A 20,639-nucleotide genomic window follows, 5' to 3' on the forward strand; every position below is an offset into this window, starting at 1 on the left:
ATGGAACTTAGGGAAAGAGACCAAAAGGGTCAGGCTTGCTGAGATCAATACTTTTCTGACGGACTCTGTAGGCGCTGGAAGTCTGCCCGCAATGAAGCATGCAGAGCCCAGGGACAGCAGACACCCACACAGGAGCAGAGCTTGCTCAGAGAATGCCAACTCCAGGTAACCATATGTAATGAGCGGTTAATAAGCTTTGAAAGCTTGAAGCATTTGCAGGTCCACCCTGTGGATTCCACATGCCAGTGGGGATCCCCCCTAGGATCCTGCCCTTCAATGGAAGTGATCGAGCACCCTCTCTGATCTGAGCTCTGGGAACCAGGCTCTATGGCTCAACATCTGCAGCCTGCAGTGGGCTTCCTTTTGAAACCACCAACGGTGGCAAATTCTGCCCACTCACTCTCCTGACAGAGAAGTCAGAGCTGCGGTGTTTTGGATAATGGAGAGTGACCAGGCAAAGGGTTTCCCATGCCAAAAGCTACCACCTCTCTAGAAGAGTGGGGCATGCAGGTTCACAGAGCTGGGGATTTTTTCCTGCAAAAAGTTTCCTGCAGGAAATCAATGTGATTTCCCTCAAAACCCCCACAAACCTAGAGTCACCTCAAAGCCAGAACAAGTCACTTTTGACCATGAGCCTGCAATCCCAGTGGGAAGGGAGGGAGTGAAGATCCCATAAGAGACCTCACTCCAGATGAAAAAGGTCACTTATGAAGAGGGGCAGTGCCAGAGGAGGATGAGAGAGGTGGGAACAGATCCATCCTCCTGATCCTTTCTGGGCTGGCTCACTAGTGATCAGCACCAAGCTGTGCGTGGGGCTCAAAGATGGACAAAGAAAATCCATGCCTTGGGTTTGGCCCACATGGCCCTAACATGATGATACAGACCCCAGCCCGCAGGCAGTCTGCTCTCCAGTCTGGCGACGACCCCCACCCCAGAACTGCTCACTGATGCCATCTGAGATATCCCACGTTCAGTCCTTGGGCTCTTGGGACAAATACTAAAGCAGCTGTTTCCCATGAGGCTACAATGGATTCTTCAAATGGCTCAAAGCCTCAATGAATTCCCAGGCATGTGTCTCTCCCCCTTCTTTCCCATGAGTGCAGGCAGAGAGCAATCTTCTGCACCACCCCTGTTCCTCTTGAGAGGGGAGGAGCCATATTAGCAGGAGCGTTGTGAGCAAGACACAAGCAGTAATTCTTCTGCTCTATTCTGTTCTGATTAGGCCTCCACTGGAATATTGGGTCCAGTTCTGGGTGCCACATTCAGGAAAGATGTGGACAAATTGGAGAAAGTCCAGAGAAGAGCAAAAACAATGATGAAAGGTCTGGAAAACCTGAGCTATGAGGGAAGATTGAAAAAACTGGATTTGTTTAGTCTGGAGAAGAGAAGCCTGAGAGGGGACCAGAGAACAGTTTCAAGTACATAAAAGGTTGTTACAAGGAGGAGGGAGAAAAATTGTTCTTCTTAACACCTGAGCACGGGTCACAACACGACTGTGGTAAAAATGTTGAGGTCCATGGTAGTTTTTCAAGAAACGTTGAAGGACATAACCCTCCCGATATCCATCACTAAATACAGTAATTTTGCCAAGTGTCCGTCGCACAACATGGTAATGCCAACCCTTGCCTCTGAGGACAGGACAAGAAGCAATAGGCTTAAATTGGAGCAAGGGTGGTTGGACATTAGGAAAAACTTCCTGTCAGGGTGGTTAAGCACTGGAATAAATGGCCTAGGGACGTTGTGGAATCTCTATCATTGGAGGTTTTTAAGAGCAGGTTCGACAAACACCTGTCAGGGATGGTCTAAATAATACTTAATCCTGCCTGGAGTGCAGGGGACAGGCCTAGATGACCTCTCGGGGTCCCTTCCAGTCCTACGATTCTATATCATGCTTCAGCTCCTGTCTAGCATCCTCCACGTGCCATGGGCATGCGGAGGGGTCTCCTCACTACCTCTCCCTTTTCCCCTTCTCTCTCTCTCCCCACAATGTATCAGTGCAGGAGAGGGCAAGTGTGGGGCACGGGCAGCTCCTTTCTGATGCAGCATATCAGCACTCTTGACACACAGATGCTCCGTAGCCTGTGTGACACTTGTGAGTGCACTGGGGGAGGTGTTCCCTTTAGTGCACTGATGCTGCATTTGCCCCTTCATTGGTCCAGGTCTCCTTGAGCACAGGGGCCAGCGCAGCTCTCTGTGCACTGGCTGCGGCAGTTCCTCCAAGACTCCTTCAGCATCACTCCATTCTCGCTCTCCTCTGCTCCTCATTCTGAGGCAGGCTGGTGGCCACTGGTCTTAAGCCACCAGAGTTTCTGCTGGGCAAGGCAGGGCCACGTGCCTCTGGAGCTCTAGAACTAATCCCTCGCTGGCTGGCTGGCTGCCAGAGAGCTGCCGGCCCCGCTCTGGAATGTGCCAACCAGCAGCGCACAGGGAGCCCATCCAAGGGTTTCAGGGACAGGTACAGCTAAGCCACTGTTTGAACAATTTGTTCAACAGGCTGGATTTCCAGCTGACAATAGCCCTGAAAGAAAGGAACGGAAAGTAAAACGCGATGTGAACACAAAGCTCTCAGAGGAAACTTCAGAGACAGATAGGAAGGTTCAGAGGGGCCTGAGCCGCGCCCAGTAGAGCACAAGGTGACGTTGGCTCTAACTGAGAGAGAAAAATGAGTTCCAATTCCGACGAAACCCTCAGGGAAAATGCACACCAGGGGCAGCTCTGAGCTGCTTCAGTGATTGGCAAGGCAGGGAGAATGAATGGCAGCTCCTCAGTGATGGGTGCGGAGAAAGGAGCTGAGAGCTGAAGGCACGTGGCTGCTGTCCCACCTTTGCACAGACAGGACAGAATGTACCTGCTGGCACTGGGGGACCAGCTGCCTCTACACCTTGGAAGCCGTGGGAGCTCCTGCCAATCACATGCTGGAGCTCAGAGCAGCTGGTGCTTTAGGAGAAGGCCCATCTCAGAGGGATTTGAAGTGAGACAGTGTTGATGAGGAGGAGTGATGGAGGGAGGGTACATATATCAGAGAGAGGGCATGAACTGCAGAGGTGAAGACTCTTGCACCAAATGTGAGGAGCAGCAGAGAAGAGGCCAGTGTGAGACTAGGAAAGGGAGTCTGGAAGCAAATAGAGAAACAAGGTCTATGAGATACCACAGAGTGGGTAAGTGTGCAGAGAACTGAAACAGGGTGGGTAAGTGTGCGGAGAACTGAAGAAACAGAAAGGCCGTTTTGAGCTGGCTTCTGAAATGAGTGTGGAGCCAGCAGAGCAGTCTACGAATGGGGCTGCTCTGCATAAGCTGTACAATGTAACAAGACATCGGGCAGAGTAACAGACCCCCTCCAAGGAGAACACCAGTGGGGTTCAGGTTGCAGGACGCTGGCACCCGTGCAGGAATTTTGCCATGGCACTGACATTTATAGCTCACTCTATAGGGTTGAATTGACAAAGGATAGGAACAGAATTAATGTCAGCCAACGTGGTTTATGGGAAATTGGTCTTGTCCAACAAAGCACATTTTAAATGCATTGAGAACTGGCTAACACACAGGTCTCCAAAAATAGCCATCAGTGGGGAATCCTCATCAAATAGGGGTGTTTCTGTGGGGTCCAGTAGGGAGTGGGTCTAGGCCTGATGCTAGTCAACATTTTCATCCATGATCTGGATGTAAATATAAAATTGCTGCTGCTAACATTTGCAAATGACACAAACGTTGGTAGAATGGCAATAACGAGGACGGCAGGGCTGTCCTACAGAGTGAGCTGGATCACTTGCATTTCATTATAGCCAACTGCAAGGTGACACATCTAGGAACAAGGACTGCAGGCCCACTTACAGCATGCAGGACTGTCCCCTGGAAAGCAAGGACCCTGGAAAGGGTTTAGGGCTCCCAGTTCGATGATATGGCGAAGAGGGTTAATGCAACCCCTGGGTGTATAAATAGAGGAATAGGGAGTGAAGTAACAAGGTGATTTTACGTCTGTACATAGCACTGGTGAGACAGACCCTGGAATAGTGCATCCAGTTCTGGAGTCCACATTTTAGAGAGGACCTTGAAAACCTGGAGATGGTGCAGAAAAGAGCCACAAAAATGATCCAAGGGCTGGAGAAACACCCTAGGGTGAGACTCAAGGAGCTCAGTCCGTTTAGTTTCTCAAAAGGAAGATTGAGGGGTGACCGAAGTAGAGTGTACAGTATCCGTGTGGGGACAAAAGACTAGGTAGTAACGGGCCTGTAGTCTATGTAATCAGAGAAAGGCAGAACAAGAGCCAATGGCTACAAGCGGAAGCCAGACAAAGTCCAATTACAAATAAAGCCCAATTTTTTAGCAGAGGGTGATTGACCATTGGAACCAACTCTCACGGGAAGGGCTGGATTCTCCTTCTCTTGATGTCATCAGCTCCAGACTGGAGCCTTTCTGGAAGCTGCAGTAATCAAACGAGTTCTTGGGCTCAATTCTGGTGTAACTGGGTGAATGTCAATGGCCTGTGCCGTGCAGGTAGTCAGACTAGACGATTTAATGGTCCCTAATCTATGAAAGGTGCCATGGGACACAAGCCGTCTGAATCTGGGTTTCATGCCTCGTCCACAAGCAGGCACCTCCATCACAGCGCCCCAGGCTAAGGTACTGGTTCGGTGCTGACTCCACAGGAAGGCCACCATTCAGTGAATGCTTTGTGGCTCCTGCGTAAAATGCCTCGGTGTGAATTCAGCCCCTGGAACTTACTGGCCTGCTAGCTGCACGGCAAGCAATGCCTGCTATCTTACCAGAATCTCACGGCCATGGGAGACCTTCAGAAGGACCGGGAGCCGATCAGTGCCAATGAAATCATGTCTAGCAGGGCAAGAAAAAACACCAGGGTCAGCAAGAGAGGAAAACCTTAAAAACCTAACCCTGTGCCTGGAGTGACAGACTCAAGGATCACACAGTGAATGAGAGACAATTCATTTCCCTGCTAGAGAGAATCATTGTAGCATAAGGGCCATTGACACACGGAGGGCACAACTGTATTTGATAAAGACACGCACCAATTTACAGGCCCGAGCCCCGGAGTTCCTGAAGTCCAAAAGAGTTAGAGACAATCAGGATTAGACCCCAAGTAAAAGCTGGTTAATTTTTCTATATGGAGCCACTGTTGTTGACACAGCCAGTTTCTGAGCCCAGCCTGATTTTTTTAAAACTACTAATAGATAAAACCACACAAACTGGCTCTGGAGAGGAGCTATCCAGCCATCTCTCCTTCCCCACTCTGTCCAGCTGGCACACGGTGGGTCCAGAGAGTACATTCCTGAATGCCTTGGCCAATCCAGTTTTAAACGATATTGACGTGATTCCGGTAAAGACCACATTGGGGTCAGAAAAAAGGGGACACAGTCGAGGGACTTCTCTGGGGCCCTGCTGGGGATGCACTGTGTGATGGGAATGGTTCCAGCACTGAGGTGTAGGGGGATCCTGGCAGGTACGCACTGACCTCTATGGAAGGGAAGGCCCCAGAGACGGGGGGCATGAACGGTCACCTGTGTGAGAGCTGCACTGTTTGCTCCTGTCCTGGGAAGAGTCTTCCTGACTTTGGGGAAACACTGAAGAGCTGGTTGTCCTGAACTCTCATCTGGTGCAGCTCACTGGGGTTGAACTCTGTGTTCTCTGCCCAGTGCTCCAAATCAATCTTCTGGTCAGAGGGGAACAGAAAGGCCCTATGGACCCAGCAAAGCCAGTCAGCCAGAGCAGGAATGAGAATGGGCAGCACTCCCACACGGGGGCTTGTTCTGATGAGATCATGAAGGTATCAGCTTTAGCACAAGGCATGGAAGTGCTGGAATCTCCTCACCACTGCCATCCTGCTAACCCCCCTCAGCCCTGGCCTGCAGAACCCTCCTGGAATCCAGCCCTGGGTTCCCCACCCAGACAGAGCCACGAGTCTCAGGCCTGACCTGCAGGACACAAGATGAATCCATGAAAACTAGGACAGTCCCGCACAGTTTGTGATGGGCAGTGACCCTGGCTTTTCCTCTGCAGAAGGACCCCAGGTGATAGGACGGAGTTCAGCCGAGTCAGGTATTCAGAACCCTCCTGCTGAAGTCCCCGTCAGATCTCCTCTAACTCAACCCCTCAGGACAGAGCCCCTTGGATGCCAAGAGCACTCAGTGCCCGGGGAGCAGCTCCATGTCCAGGGGCAGCTCTGATTCCACAGGGTTTAATGAGAGCTACGTACCACGCCACTGGCACGACCCCATTGTTCTCCAGCATGAGGATCACCACGGACGGCTCGGCTTCTATTGGAGCAGCCCCAAAGTTGAAATCCAGCAGGATGGGGGTGTGCACACGGGGGACTGGGCAGACGCTGTGCAGGGCAGAGAAAGAGGAGATGAAATCAAGCCAAGAGGAGGGAAAGCTCACTGGAGGTGCTGCAGGAGATGGATGCAACACAACTGCCGGGAGGCTCCTCCCTTGGGTACCAGCAGAAGCTAGTGACCTTCACTCCTCATGAGGGCTCCACACTCCAGGAAAATCAGCTGCCCAGAGTGGAGGCACCCAGATACTTAAACACTTTCCCCTCCTCCTGAGAGCTGCCTCTGTCTAAGGTGGCTCTTCAATCTACATTGGGAATCTCAACACACAGCGAGGGCTGAGCATGCTGGATAGGCACAGAGCATTTAGTGCCTAGAGCGGGCACAACACAGGTCATAGCCAGGAACCTCCCTGGCTGACCCAGGAATGCTACTGCCCTCCTACAAAGAGAGCTGGGCACAGCCAGAATGGCAGCTCAGCCGGACGCTGGGCCCTGGAGAGGAGATGGGGGCCTGCAGAATTGCAGTGCTCACCCAGGCTCAATGCATCACCTCTGGATGACTGCAGACAGGGGAGCGGGGTGGGACTATTCCCATTCTCCATGCCCTGCTACCATCCAGCAGGCTCACACCCATGCAGCAGGGCAATGCTGAGTCCATGCAGATGGACCCGAGGAGAGGGAGAAAGGCGAGGTGAAGTTTCAAGGCTTCCAGCCTCCCTGCAGAGGGGAAAGGACATGACAGGAGCACAGGCAGTGGGCCAGGGAGAGGTGAGGAGCTGCCTGCTTTGGGGCTGAGAAGGAGCCAGTGAAGGTGACACCGAGCTGCATATCAAACCCTCCAGCCATGCTTTCCCTTCCTGGATTGTACTGCAGGTTACAGGCTCCTCTGGGCTGGGTCTCTAGTCACCTGTGCCTTGTGGGAACCCTGTAGGTGAGCTCTGCGGAGGTGGGCTCTCGCTCCAGGTACTGGTTCAGAGTTTCCAGTGCAAAGAGCCTCCAGAGGTGCAGCTTGCTGATGCCGCGGGCACTTCCTGCTGCACACACATCCGTGACACAGACAGAGGGGTAGACGCCCGTCGCTACTACACAGCAGAGGGCCTGCTCCTCCCCTACGGAGTTTGCAGGATCCCGAACTTGCAGGAGAAGAGACAAGAACTAGTCAGTGCAATGTCGAGGGAAGCTGCCCAGGGTAGGCTAGAAGTAGGGTCTGGATCCCCACCGGAGAGCCAGACCCCTGCCTGGGATGCCTGGGCACATGTGTCAGAAGCAATCAAGACACGAACATGTCTATTATAAGACACATAAAGGGAAGCTGCATGGGTGGGGCATCAGCATGTGGAGGAGAGGGGACAATGTGGGGAATGGGTGGACTGGGAACCATCTCTGCCTCGGCACCCCTGTGTCTAACGCCATCTCTGCCTCAGCACCCCAGGGCTCAGCTCTGTCTAACGCCATCTCTGCCTCAGCACCCCTGTGTCTAACGCCATCTCTGCCTCGGCACCCCAGGGCTCAGCTGTGTCTAACGCCATCTCTGCCTCGGCACCCCTGTGTCTAACGCCATCTCTGCCTCGGCACCCCAGGGCTCAGCTGTGTCTAACGCCATCTCTGCCTCGGCACCCCAGGGCTCAGCTGTGTCTAACGCCATCTCTGCCTTGGCACCCCTGTGTCTAATGTCATCTCTGCAGACAGCATGGGGGCAAGGGAGAAAGCAAAACATCCCGTGAGTCCAGCCGAGCTGTTCAGCACAGAGACTCCTGCAGGCAGGAGTAATCCACTGAGAACGGAGGGAGAAGCGCAGCTGGGAGCTGATATCTTGGCAGATTCAGACAGTTTGTCTGGCGTGGAAAGGGCCCCCTGGCTGGATGCAATGGAACGGCCCTTTTGGTCCTTCCTGGCAAGCTAGGGCTCTCACCTTTGGGCGTGGAAATGGTGTAACTGATTGCCCAGGTGTAATGCAGTTGACGGGCTGGGCTGACGGTTGCTTGGACAACAGCCTTTGACCTTGCAGGAATCATCCCCTTGTAATGATCCAGCTCTAAAGCTGCAAGGGAAAGGAAAGGAAAGGAAGTGAGTACTGGGAGGGCACTGACCTCTTGGTCTCAGGATAATTCTCTCTCTGTATATATCAAGCTACATCATATACATAGCGTGTTCAGAATGTATATATTCATTCTGCACACACCCAGTGTGTCATTTTCAAACAGACCTAACTGCTCAATCCAAACCAAACACGGACACACACTAGTCCTCATGGAGGACTCTCCAGGACAAGCGCCTAGTGTCAGTCTGGTTTTGCTTCTAGCCCTGTTTAGAAATCTGTGCACTGATATTATTTTAAAAAGAAAGTGGTTTTTTTTCCCAAATCCAAAAACTTCTGAATTGATTTTGCTCAAAATTTTACCCTTTAGCTGAAACTTTGAGCAGGACTCCAGCATGGAAATTTTCAGATGAAGTGAGCAATACTGGTGAGTGATGAGAACAGGGAGATTTTGTTTTAGTAAAAATGTGTTACAGCTCTAATAGTGGCAGAGGTTTGTACTAGGTACCCAGTATAAAATGGACAGACAGACAGACAGGACACACCTGCACCTTCTCAAACGTACCAGCTGTCACAGAAAGGTGTTTCTCAAGCTGGCAAGAGCAATTCGTCCATTTTAGAATGCCTTTGCCTGCAATAAAAACAAGGCCCAGTGCCCCCCATCCCGCCTCCCCACACATTCTTTTAATACCTAGCGGATCGCGGAGGACTTCCTCAGGGTCACATGGTCCTGCGATTATCTGCTCCACGTGAAGGATGTAGTTCAGAGAACAGGTCCCATTATTCAACAATACAAGGTCACAGGACTGCAGGCTCCCAACCAGAATGTTCCCTAGGTCCAGCTGCTCTTCCTGAGCCTAGAGCCCAAAGCCAGCACACAAGGATCAGGCTGGTATTGTTACATCAGCACAGACTGCTCAGGGGGCAGGACAAGGCTGCTATTGGGCTCAGCCAATATACACAGTGTAGCACAGGGATGCGTAAAGTTTCTCTGGGACCCAATTTGCACCATAGAGATTATAAAGCATTGCCTGCTGGAACTTGTAGTCTTACTATGGAGCCTTGCCCCACGCAAAGAGGAGGGGAACTGCATAGGCACCTGGTAACAAAACAATGGATGGGTGATGGATCTTGCTGAATGCAAGGCCAACCCAGAAGTACAGCAGAGTGGGAGTAACATTCTTTCCTCTACAATCACCTCCTTCCCTCTGGAAAGAAGCTGCCATTGGGCTCCAAGCACCAGTTGTCCCACCCTCCTCTACTACTTTACTAGGAGGCTGGAGATTCTGCTTAGCCAATTAATCCCTCGGGGAGACACTCCTTCTCTTCCCCCTCTCCCACACTCTGGTACTTACCATAATGGTGCCGAGTGCCCCCTCACCAATAACCCGCAGGGTGTAGCGGGTGCTCTCAGGAAACTCAGGAGCTGAACTCCCTTGGGCTCTCCAGACTGACACCCAGCTTCGCAGGAGATACTTGGTCTCCTCCCCAGGAGTAAAGGTCCATGCCTGAGCCTGGAATCACAGGAGGGAGAGGGCATTCACTGGTGATCCCAGCCTTTCCACTGCCCGGCCCAGGGAGTCAATTCCAAACACATTGTGGAGCAGCTGACAATCCTGGGTGTGTAAGACAGACAGCACCTTCCTCCCTCACCGGTGTCTCAGTCACACTCCAGCAACCATCCTTCCATTCAGCTCTGTCCTGACTCCCGATTGTGTCTTCTGTCCATTACTTGACCCCTGTGTTGGGGGTTCTTACTGGCAACACATGCCTAGACACTCACAACCAGGCATTCTCAGATACACCAGTTCTTGCTACACTCCACGGAGGTGCAGAGGAAAACCTGCCCAGTGGTTTACAATATATTTGCTCCTAGTGCCTGGAAGGAAACAAGGATGTGGTGGAGCAAACTTACTTCCAGATCAAGTTGGAGGAAGCCGGTTAGCTACCCTACCCGAGACATGCACTGGCACCCTCTGCTCTTGGCCAGTGGGGCTACGAACTGCTGCCATGTGTTTTTGCTCTCAGCTGTATGGTGGGTGGCAGAAGAAAATGACTTTGGCAGAACTCACCAAGGCTTCGTTGGGCTGGATGACCCCTGTGGCAGGCTTGACGGACAGGACCTTGCTGTCAGACTCCTGGATCTTCCATTTGAAATGCATCGGTAGCCTTGTGCAGTTCTTTATGGTGTAAGTGCGCGTGGTTGAGGTCCCCACACAGGTAGGCTTGAAGAACAGTTTCCCATCTCCTTCTAAGAGCAACAGAAGGGACTCGCCACTGCTCCGGAGCTGGATCTCCTACGGGATTCAGGGAAAGGGAATAGACAGTAGCAGGAAACCTTAGCTGAGTTCTAAAAGGACCAGGCAAATTTGCAGCTCCTTCCAAAAGGCATCTGGGATCACAACAGGGCTGAGCTTGAAGGGGGAAGGACTCTGGGCCTTCCTGTTGTGCTGTCATGGAGAGTCCTGAAGAAACCGTGGCATAAAGCAGGCAGGAGAACAAGGGGCACCAGGCCCTGGAAGGCATCTGCTGTGCCAATAAGAAATGGGCACACTGATGCCACCTAAAGGACATTTTAGAAGACTTTAAATTCCCATTTCCAAAACAGAAGAAACCAAACTACCAAAAAGAAGGAATAACCAGGCCCATGGTGAAGGTTATCACGAAGGGAGGGAACAGAATACAAAACAGCCCTTCTACCCTCGCCCTACCTGGGTGTACTTGGGATAGGAGTTCAACTGCAAGGACAGGATGTGCTGGTGTGTGGCCATGTCCGCCGGCTGCGTTGAGAGAAGGAAGATCTGGTGGGCTCCCGGGGCTACGTACCCTGAGCAGGGTTTGACCAAAACAGAGTGACAGGTGTCCTGGTTCATGCAGAAGGTGATCGGGGAGGTGCCAACGTTCCAGAGCAGCACGCTGCAGTAGGTGTTGGTGTTCGGACCCACTGCAGGGAACACCTGATGGACAGAAAGTGAGCTGGGAGGGCTGGGTTCATTTCAGAAGGCCAGTTTACACAGGAAATCTCTGTCTAGTTGAATTCCCCTTTCCGGAATCTGACAAGCACCAGCCTGAGCCCTTGGTGAACCCTGTCACTACTTCTAAGGAAGCAAGAGAAGAAAGTGAATTCACTCTAAGGCAGAGAAAGTGCGGCCAACAGACTGGCAGCAACCTGTGGAGCTGTGAGGACTGCACCTGCCCGCTCCTTTATTTGTCTGAAGTGGCCTGCTGAGACTCCATGCCCAGCACGCCATGCTCCTTACCAATCCAAACAGCACCCTGGGGCCAGCAGCCTCTGCAGGCCCCACTCTGGGTTAAAGACAAAGATGGCTGCAATCTGCTCCACTTTATGCAAATCATGGGTGGCTATTGGGTTCTTGGCAAGTTACCAAGGGAGCCCCTTTGCTGGGTGCCTCTGGGCTAGCTGGGGAGTCTCGCCTGACTTCTCAAGAGGGCTCTTCCTAGAAGGCTGTAGGCTCCTGGAGATGGGGCAAGTCAGATCTTCCTTAGCCTTGTGGGAAGGACAACCCCGGTATGGGAGAAACAGCAGCAAGAGCACAACTTATGTCTCACTTTGCCTTGCAGGACAACTCTCTTCCAACAACGTCTTGGTGTGCTGCTCTGTCACTGACCCCCCCCCACCCCCAATGGCTGGAGACTAGCTAAGGCACATGGGGAGAGGGGCTATCTCGGCCGTCCTTAAAAGTGACAAGATCGGCTTTGACAGGAAGAACCAAGCTGTTCACTACAAGCTGGGATGCAAGAGAACTGGGATACGGGGGGATTCCCCCACCTGTCCTAAGTTGGGAGTTCTCCATAGGGTAGGAAGCCACCCAAAGCACATCTCTGACCAGGACAGGAGGAGAGAGGGTTAAGTACTCCAGGACTCTCCACATCAAAGATTCAACACGTACTTTCCACGTGACACACACCGACCACACTCACCTTGGGGGAGTCCAGGACATAATGCGGGATGAAGTGCTGCCGATCTGTTTCAAAGGTGTGGCCCCTCAGCCGGATGGTCAGGCACCAGGATGGACACATGGTGCTGTCCTCCTCCATGTTACTATAGTGTCTCAGCACCTGCAGGCAAAGGAGAGACAGAATCGTGCATCTGTGGGGAGGGAAAGTGTCACAGAACCATCTTCAAATGAGATAGCACATGGGCCAGCATGAGCAGCCATTCATATGACTGCCACCCTCAGGGGATACAGAGGAGCCGACCTGCGTCAGGGAAGCAGGGCGGGATCAGGAATGACCTCCAGAGAGTGACATCCCAATGCCAGATAAGTTATGTACTTATCTGTCCCCCATTACTGCAGGTATCTGAGCTTCACAATCTTTAATGCATTCACCCTCACCACATGCCTGTGACGTGCTCTTAGCCCCATGTTACAGCAACTGAAGCCCAGGGAAACTAAGTGACATGCCCAAGGTGACACAGGAAGCCTGTGGAAGAGCTGGGAACTCAACCTTGCTCTTCTGAGTCCTGGATGATTGAACCAACTCTTCGCTCCCCAGCCATCCTGCTGTTCACACTGACTGGCCTGAACTCAGGACATGGCAAAAGGAGGGTGCCAGTGAAATGATTCTCAACCATTTTGTTGTCAAACTTTGTGGGTATTTCCACGCCTGCTCACAGAGAGGGAAGGAGCAGCAATGGAACACGCAGCTGGTTGGGGAGCATTTGTCCTCTAGGCCACTCATTCAGACCAGAGAAAGTCCGATATGACAAAATGCAGTTTAAATAAAGCCAACTCAGCCTAACCCACCCAGGCAGTGTGGTGGCAATGCGATTTCTCCTTAACTCACTCTCTACCTTGGCACTGGAGCACTGGGGTGGACAGATCTTAGGCCCGACATGGTGAAAGCCATAGGTCTAGATTTCAGTAGAGCCCTTGACATTAATGCTGCTGCATTTGGTGTGGATTCTGGTAATTCCTACTGACCTTGTAGAAGGCAAAGCCTTCCAGCTCTGCTGCATACAGAGTGTTGAGCTGAGAGGGGCGGAAAATGAGGCGAAAGGCTGTGGATTTCAGAGGTGGGATGTCGCAGGTTTCAGGGGTCACCCGGAAGGGACTCTCTGGCCTGCATATCCATGTAACAGTGATCTTTCCTTTGGTGTGGTTGGTCAGGCAGAGAGGAAGTGGTTCCACCTCCTGGAGCCGCACACAGCAACCAAAATCAAACTCCCTAACGCTGACACTGACGTGAGGGGGAAAGATGGTGAGGTCGCTGGTTATGCCATCGTGGAAGTATTCGGTCATGGGGTCGATGTATGGGTACTCCTCAGGGGGCTTATCTTCAGGGACCTAGGAGAAGGAAACAGATCTCTGTCTAGCCCTGGGGTAAACACTACAGCAAAGCACACTCCCTACAGGGAAATGAGACTCAGGACATGGGAGCCCAGGTGACCTCACAGTCCTGGCTGCCAAGGTGACCAGCAAGCTATAACTAAGCACAGAGGACTTCCCAGGAAAGCTCAGCATTTGGGATCCAAGGAGGCTCCTGCTTTTTAGCCAAATTTCAATCAGAGGTTGAGGCAGGAGAAGGTCCAGCGATTAGTTCAAAGGCCCACAGTGGGCTAGTAACTGAGCTGGGATAAGAACTCAGGCAGATGAATGCCAGTAATATATGCTATATACAGTTATAACTGCATAATTAGCATGAGTGCAGCCTGGCATTTGCAGTGGGCAACTGGTACCCTGGTGGGCAGAGCAAGGGCAGCATGGCATCTGCACAGGGCAGCCCATACCTGTGGAGGCAGCTTGAGGGCTCTATTTTCATCCATCTGCAGCTTCCCCTCCCTCAGCATCGAGCTCAGGATGTCTGGGGGGTAGAAGGTCAGTCCTCGTGCCATGTTGGTCCTGTACCACGAGAGGTGTCTTGGCCGCAGGATGGCTGGTTTAGTTGTATCAGAATGGCAGGTACCAAACAAATCCAGGAAAAATGGATTCTGGGAAAGTGCCAGAAACACTTGCAAGAAACAGGCTACTTTGACTGCCCTCCGGTTGGCTGCTTTTCCTGTTACGCATCACACATACACTCTCCCCTCCCGCCCTGGGGTAAGTTACAGACTTAGCACTGTGTCACCACCATTGACATTGCCTCTGGATTTGGCCCAATATCTTTGCTAGAATTAGGGAGGGATGTAGATGGCACACGATGCAGGGTCAGTGCACCAGCCCTTCATTTCCAGACACATAACCTGACTCACAGGTGAGAGGCGTTTGCAGATCTAACACACCACCTGGCAGAATACACCCCAGTGAAGAGTCTGCTCAGAAAAGGCTCAGGCTGGATTAGGAGGAGACGCAGTGATGGGTTTACAGGGCTACGCAGGGGAGCCCAGGACTAGAAGGGAGCGCTGCAGACAGGTCAGGGTTGAGGTGGGGGGCCCTGTAGCCAGGCTTATGGTACATTGGCAGAGCCCCACCCTGGAACAGGAGGTCAGGATTGAGGTGTGCTGGCAGAGTCACGTGGGGAAAGCTTGAGTAGCACAACCTGACCCAACACACAGCCCGACATTCATCACCAAACAAGGTGGGGGAGGCAATTTGTGTTTCATTTTTTAACCTGGTGTTGGTGATAAACATCTTGCTCTGAAATGAGTGCAGCTGCCTGGTGCCTAACAGAGCCAGATCCAATAGACAACACTAGCCCCTGAGCCTATACACATCTCCCCAGCAGAACGCCAGGCAGCACTCTCCTGCCACTTGCAGATCCCGTCCCTCTCTGGAGACACAGAACCAAGCGATGAGCAAGCATTTTGCTCATCCCCTCTCCGATGCAAGTTCCCAAGCTTTCCTTCGTGCTCTGACAGCTCAGTAACAGCGTCACCTGCTGCCCCTCCTACCTGCTGATGGACGAGGCAAACCACTCTGCGGTAACAGATGATAGGGTGAGTAGGCTGAAAGGTCACCCTCAGGATGAGAGTGGCCATCCCGCTCAGGACTCCACACGGGCGGTCAAAGGAGAAGACACTCTCTCTGCCATCAATGTCAAACTGGTAATAGGCAGGGACATCCGAAATGTTGCTGATTTCCAAAGGCTGCGTCACACACTCTCCAAGGTTGAGCCAGCCAAAGTTCATGAAGGAATGTTGCAGGGACACTAAGGGACCTGGAACAACCACCAATGCCTGGGGCTTTCATACCAATTTCTATCCCTGCAGCCAGAGCCGGCTCTAGCCATTTCGCCACCCCAAGCATGGCGGCACGCCGCAGGGGGCACTCTGCCACTCGCCGGTCCCGCGGCTCCAGTGGACCTCCCGCAGGTGTCCCTGCAGATGCTCCATCGGAGCCGCGGGACCAGCGGACCCTCTGCAGAGACGGCTGCGGGAGGCCCACTGGAGCCACAGGACCAGCGGACCCTCCGCAGAGACGCCTGCGGGAGGTCCACCGGAGCCGCAGGCCCAGCGGACCCTCCGCAGGGACGCCTGCAGGAGGTCCACCGGAGCCGCAGGACCAGCGGACCCTCCGCAGAGACGCCTGCGGGAGGTCCACCGGAGCCGCAGGCCCAGCGGACCCTCCGCAAGGACGCCTGCGGGAGGTCCACCGGAGCCGCCTGCCGCCCTCCCGGCAACCTGCAGAGTGCCCCCCGCAGCATGCCGCCCCAAGCACGCGCTTGGCGCACTGGGGCCTAGAGCCGGCCCTGCCTGCAGCACACTCTATTTCAGCGAACGTGGATCATCCCAAGTCAGAAGCGAATCATCTGACAGGTTCCCTGAACCAATCTGCCTCAGCAAACAGCTGGACGTGCTCTTCCAATAGCCTCATGTCGAAGCACAAGCGAGTGGTAGAATTTACACCCCACTGGGGCCAAGAGGAGCTTGGAACCCGGCAGAAAGCCAGTCCCAGCCCATATACCGGGCACTCTTGTCAGCCACTCCCCTACCCCACAGTGAGAAGGGGCCTGAAGACACGGGGGACTGTCCTTTGATACCTTTGCATGATCCAATCACCTTCAGGACCGTTTGGGTGAGGCTCCCTACCGGCTCGATGATGAAATAGTCCACACTCTGCACCCCTACTGTCTGGGGGCTAAAGCACACAGAGATAAGCAGCTTCCCATTGGCTGGAACAATGGCCCGTGTGACATCGCAAGAGAAGACATAATCCCGGAGCAGGGGCTCCTTTGCTCTCTCAATCCTAAATGGGACGCTGACCTGTGGGGGAAGATGAGCAGGTTCATACAGTTCCGGTCCAGACTAGGTTGCTCTGCATTTTGAAGACTATCAGTTTAAGATCTGTGTTCTTATGTCAGCTGAGTCCTGAGTAGGCAAATGTACTTGTCTTTCACCTTAGAGAGCTGGGTCTTATTTATAGCAAGTCATAAGTGACGTGAGTTGGGGAGAACCTCCCCTTGGTTTCTAGTGGGCATCTGCCTACACTCCCAAAGCAGCAAGCTTAGCTGCTTCTGTGCAGGAGACACCAAGAGAGGGTTTGCCGCCAGGTGCGGCAGTTCAGAACTGAGGTGCATTGCAGAGCTGTCTGAGGAAGCTAGCACAGCCCCCACCTGCACGGTCACTGACTATCTGTCCCTCAGTCTGTTCAGCAGCAAACTCAGCCAAAACTCTAAGCAGCCAATGAGGCCTGACAGCAAAATGTCCGTCAGAGAAGGGAGCTCACCCTCCTTTGGGGTCACCAGGCTACCCAGTGTAAAGCAGGTGCCTTTCCTGATTTCCCAGGAAATGCTGCCATCTGCTGGGCTGCTTTTCGGGATGGGAGACAGACAAGGTCAGCAAGGCAATATTTTTTATTCTGGTGGCGAGAGAGACAAGCTTTCAGGCTTACACAGAGCTCTGCTTCTTTAGGGATGGTCATCATTTGTGTCCCAGAAAGCCTCAGCCAGCGGGAACATAAAGCTGCAGGTGGGTCTGGCTAGCGATTACTGCCCACTGAGACTGATACCCCTCTCTACTGCTTCCTGTCCCCCATCCCCGTCTGTCTGTTCAGCCATCTGTTTTACCATGTAAGAATCTTAGACAAGGGCAGGGACTGACTGACTAATAGGGCCCTGGGCCCTGGATGGGGCTTCTGGGTGCTTTCACAACAGAAATAAGAGTAATCTACAGGGGAAGGCTTCCTGAGTCTGTTTCTCAGGCTTTTCAACCTGTGCTCTTATCTTCTAAATCGATGATCCCCTTCCACATCCAACCCGTAAAGTGTGAAACAGGTGGTTTGTTTTAATGGAAAACAGCCAAGGTTCTTGAGCCCTAAGGTAGAGCATGTCCTCCTCGCCAGCAAGGCTCAGGCGAGCCCCGGGGGCACATCAAACAAGCTGCAGGAGAGGCACTTGGGAATGAGAAACCATCAACCCAAGAAAGACACCTCCTTGGCACCAGGACAGACAGGGATCACTCTGAAACACAGGGCAGGCTGGAACTATGCAACCCCATCGAAATCAGCAGGGCTCCTGGGTGTATCAGATTTTAATGCCATCACTAAGAGCATTGAAAGGCAGTTTGCTTGACTAATTAGGACACCATCGGGGTGGCTTCGGGCACCAGCATGACAAGCACGTGCCTGGGGTGGCAAGCCACGGGGGGCACTCTGCCGGTCGCTGTGAGGGCGGCAGGCAGGTTGCCTTTGGCGGCATGCCTGCAAAGGGTCCGCGGGTCCCGCAACTTCAGCAGACCTCCTGCAGGCATGCCGCCGAATCCACGGGACCGGGGACCTCCCGCAGGCAAGCTGCCAAAGGCAGCCTGCCTGCCATGCTTGGGGCGGCAAAATACCTAGAGCCGCCCCTGGACACCATGGTATTATTTATCTTGTGTGTTGCCACCTGACATGCCTGACCAGGATTGGCAGAGGTGGGTGCAGGGTGGCCAGGACCAGAACAGCAGGGGGCTAAGGGTCAGGAGTGAGGCACCCTGGCAGAACTGTGGGGGTGGGGAAGCCTGCACAGTGCCTGTCTGCATTATGCCTGGCTCGAGCTCACTGCCAGCTGCGCCCACCCCCCTTTCCTCAAGCATCAGTCATTCGCTCATTTGCAAAGTCCAGTTTTGCTCTGAGAAGTGACCCTCTCGGCGTGGCTGATGCCCAGTGAAACGAGAGAAACGCATGGCTCTTCTTCACTGGTTATAAATCTATTTGTCTCTTCGAATGCGCCAGTCTTATTCTGTGCTCACACTCACAGCTTCCTGACATGCAGGCCCCCACCGCTCTCTCCCCTGCACACACCCATGTTATTTGTACAGCTGTAGTAGGGAGAACAAAGCGTGTTAGCGGCTGAGGTCTGGGAGGAACAGACTTATGCCCGCCTTGCCAACTCACCACGGATGGGTTACAGATCTCCACGTGTCTCTCCACAGTGGTGCCGACAGCCACAGAACCAAAGCACAGCACGTCCCGGAAGTCCCCAGGCTCGACATCTTCACACAGTTCCCCCAGCACACTCACCAGAAGGCGAGGATATTTGGCTATTATAAATTAGAATGCTGGATCAAAAGGCAAGTCCTTTTGTTTGTCACTCTCCTGATAACGCACATCAGGACCTAGCTGTTCTCTTTACGACAGCAGGGCCCTTGGCAAGAACAGTTCCATGTCTTAGTGACTGTGGTTGCTCAAGATAATCGCTCGCATGGAGCCACACTTTGGCCTTAGAAAAACACTCCAACTGGTAGCACTGAGAGCCCTAGTATAGGCAAGGCTCCTGCTGCGTCTAGTGTTTTTACTACTGTGCAGATTAAATCACCTTGTCTTCCCGCATCAAGTGACTGAAGAGGAAGAGAATTACCCCTTTGGACCAAGCCACAGCACTGCATGCTGGGACCTGTAGTCTCCACACTCTCTCTGTATTAAAGATGACGATGATCGCACATCATATTACAGAATTTCATGGGCCAGTTTCAACCTGCGGGCTTCACTTTGGCCACCCCTGGTTCGCATGGGACAACAGAAGGGCCATTGGTCACAGTCTCTTGATGCATTTGTCTGGAATATGATTCCACAGGCTCCCATGCTTATGGACTGTGCTGGCTTCTTTTGCCTTTATGCTCTAGAAAGCCTCACCAATGGCTCTTAGCTGGATGGTCCTCTTCTGTTCCTCATTGTCTCCAAACCAACACACTGCTATCGCATCGTACACCAGTGCCACCTGGGGCTGGAAGGTCACCTTCACCACGCACTCAGAGCCTGGCTCCAGCATGCCACTGACAGGAGTCAGCTGGAAAGGGCTTGGTGTCTCCCAGTTAAATAATGTCATTAGATCACTAGGGAAATGGAGATGTGTGGTAAGCAGACATCAAACCCTCAGCCCATCGCTCCCAGCACATTCACCCCGAGGCTGTGCCTCCCCAGGGCCTCTGGGGCCCGTGCCCTGCCTCCTGCAGCAGCCAACCCCTGAGTTTCAGCAGAAGGCAAGAGCCCTCCACAGTGCACTTGGACACTTAAAATGGTTTCTGACAGATCCATCTGCACCTGGCTCCCCTTGTGCCATCTGTGCCCTCTAGCCACAATTTACTGCCAATGGCCCCACACACTCACCATCCCAGGTTTAGAACATGGGATAGTTTCCAAACAAGAAAGGTCATTTCACTCCAGGGGAAGCCTGGCCCGTTCCAGTTGGCCTGAAGCCGACCTGCCTGCTTTCCCACAATAGCCCTTTCCCCTCCTGCCCTGAAAGTCCCATCACTGCTGGCCCTTTTATCAAGCCCTCCCCACAGCTTTGGTTATCTTCTCTGGTATGACATCCCCTGAACCTACTGCCCTTTCATTCAAAAACAATCAAAGCCATGATGACTCCTACTTTTCTTATTCTTAGATGACATCCTCAGGGGCCGAGTCCCTCACCAGAGTAACCAGTTTGTAGTGAGAAACAGTCAGCCCACTTTACAGCACCCCTGTGGCTCCCAGCCAGTTCAAGAAAAGATGACGTAAGGGCAAAGCAGTTCAGTTACTATGTGTGCCGATGCAGCACGAGGAGGAGCTAACCAGGCCAGTTCTCGAGTGACAGGCCTTGGCATAGATAACACAGATGTAACGCGCCAGGCCAGAGGATGCCACCACACAACCAGTACTTGAGGCTTGCTACGCTTTCCTCTTCACTCTCTCTGCCTTCCTTTCTCTCAGCCAGCTGGAGCAGCAGGATTATCTATGCTGTCTGCCTCAGCGTGGAAGTGACGCACTAGAGAACGGACTCGGGTCCTGAAAGCCCTGCTGTCATTGCTGTGCTGCTCACTTGCCGGGGTGGAGAGGCAAACTCAGAGAAGGGCTGAACAAACAAGCTCCGCCACCAGCCCAGCTCTGCCTGCTCCCCAGGAATGGGGTGGGAATTTACTAACAAATGTCTCAACCCCGAGATTCGCTTTTTCAA

At 53.0% G+C, this 20,639-nt stretch overlaps 1 protein-coding gene across 5 annotated transcripts in view; it reads right to left on the reverse strand.

Annotated features, from left to right (window-relative positions):
• CFAP65 (cilia and flagella associated protein 65) overlaps positions 1 to 20,639 on the reverse strand; it is a 44,582-nt gene that overhangs the window by 16,560 nt on the left and 7,383 nt on the right. For all 5 annotated transcript variants that reach the window (XM_030579347.1, XM_030579348.1, XM_030579350.1 and 2 more), the window contains 16 exons: positions 19,337 to 19,536; positions 18,599 to 18,744; positions 16,266 to 16,488; positions 15,178 to 15,443; positions 14,077 to 14,277; positions 13,271 to 13,633; positions 12,267 to 12,404; positions 11,036 to 11,281; positions 10,397 to 10,621; positions 9,680 to 9,838; positions 9,016 to 9,181; positions 8,199 to 8,327; positions 7,194 to 7,419; positions 6,209 to 6,337; positions 5,514 to 5,690; positions 4,764 to 4,830 (listed from right to left, as the gene is read on the reverse strand). In XM_030579347.1, the coding sequence (XP_030435207.1) occupies positions 4,764 to 4,830; positions 5,514 to 5,690; positions 6,209 to 6,337; positions 7,194 to 7,419; positions 8,199 to 8,327; positions 9,016 to 9,181; positions 9,680 to 9,838; positions 10,397 to 10,621; positions 11,036 to 11,281; positions 12,267 to 12,404; positions 13,271 to 13,633; positions 14,077 to 14,277; positions 15,178 to 15,443; positions 16,266 to 16,488; positions 18,599 to 18,744; positions 19,337 to 19,536 (3,061 nt within the window). The remainder of the gene's footprint in view (positions 1 to 4,763; positions 4,831 to 5,513; positions 5,691 to 6,208; positions 6,338 to 7,193; positions 7,420 to 8,198; positions 8,328 to 9,015; positions 9,182 to 9,679; positions 9,839 to 10,396; positions 10,622 to 11,035; positions 11,282 to 12,266; positions 12,405 to 13,270; positions 13,634 to 14,076; positions 14,278 to 15,177; positions 15,444 to 16,265; positions 16,489 to 18,598; positions 18,745 to 19,336; positions 19,537 to 20,639) is intronic.

Source organism: Gopherus evgoodei, chromosome 11 (assembly GCF_007399415.2).
Source record: "Gopherus evgoodei ecotype Sinaloan lineage chromosome 11, rGopEvg1_v1.p, whole genome shotgun sequence".
NCBI classification, from domain to species: Eukaryota; Metazoa; Chordata; order Testudines; family Testudinidae; genus Gopherus; species Gopherus evgoodei.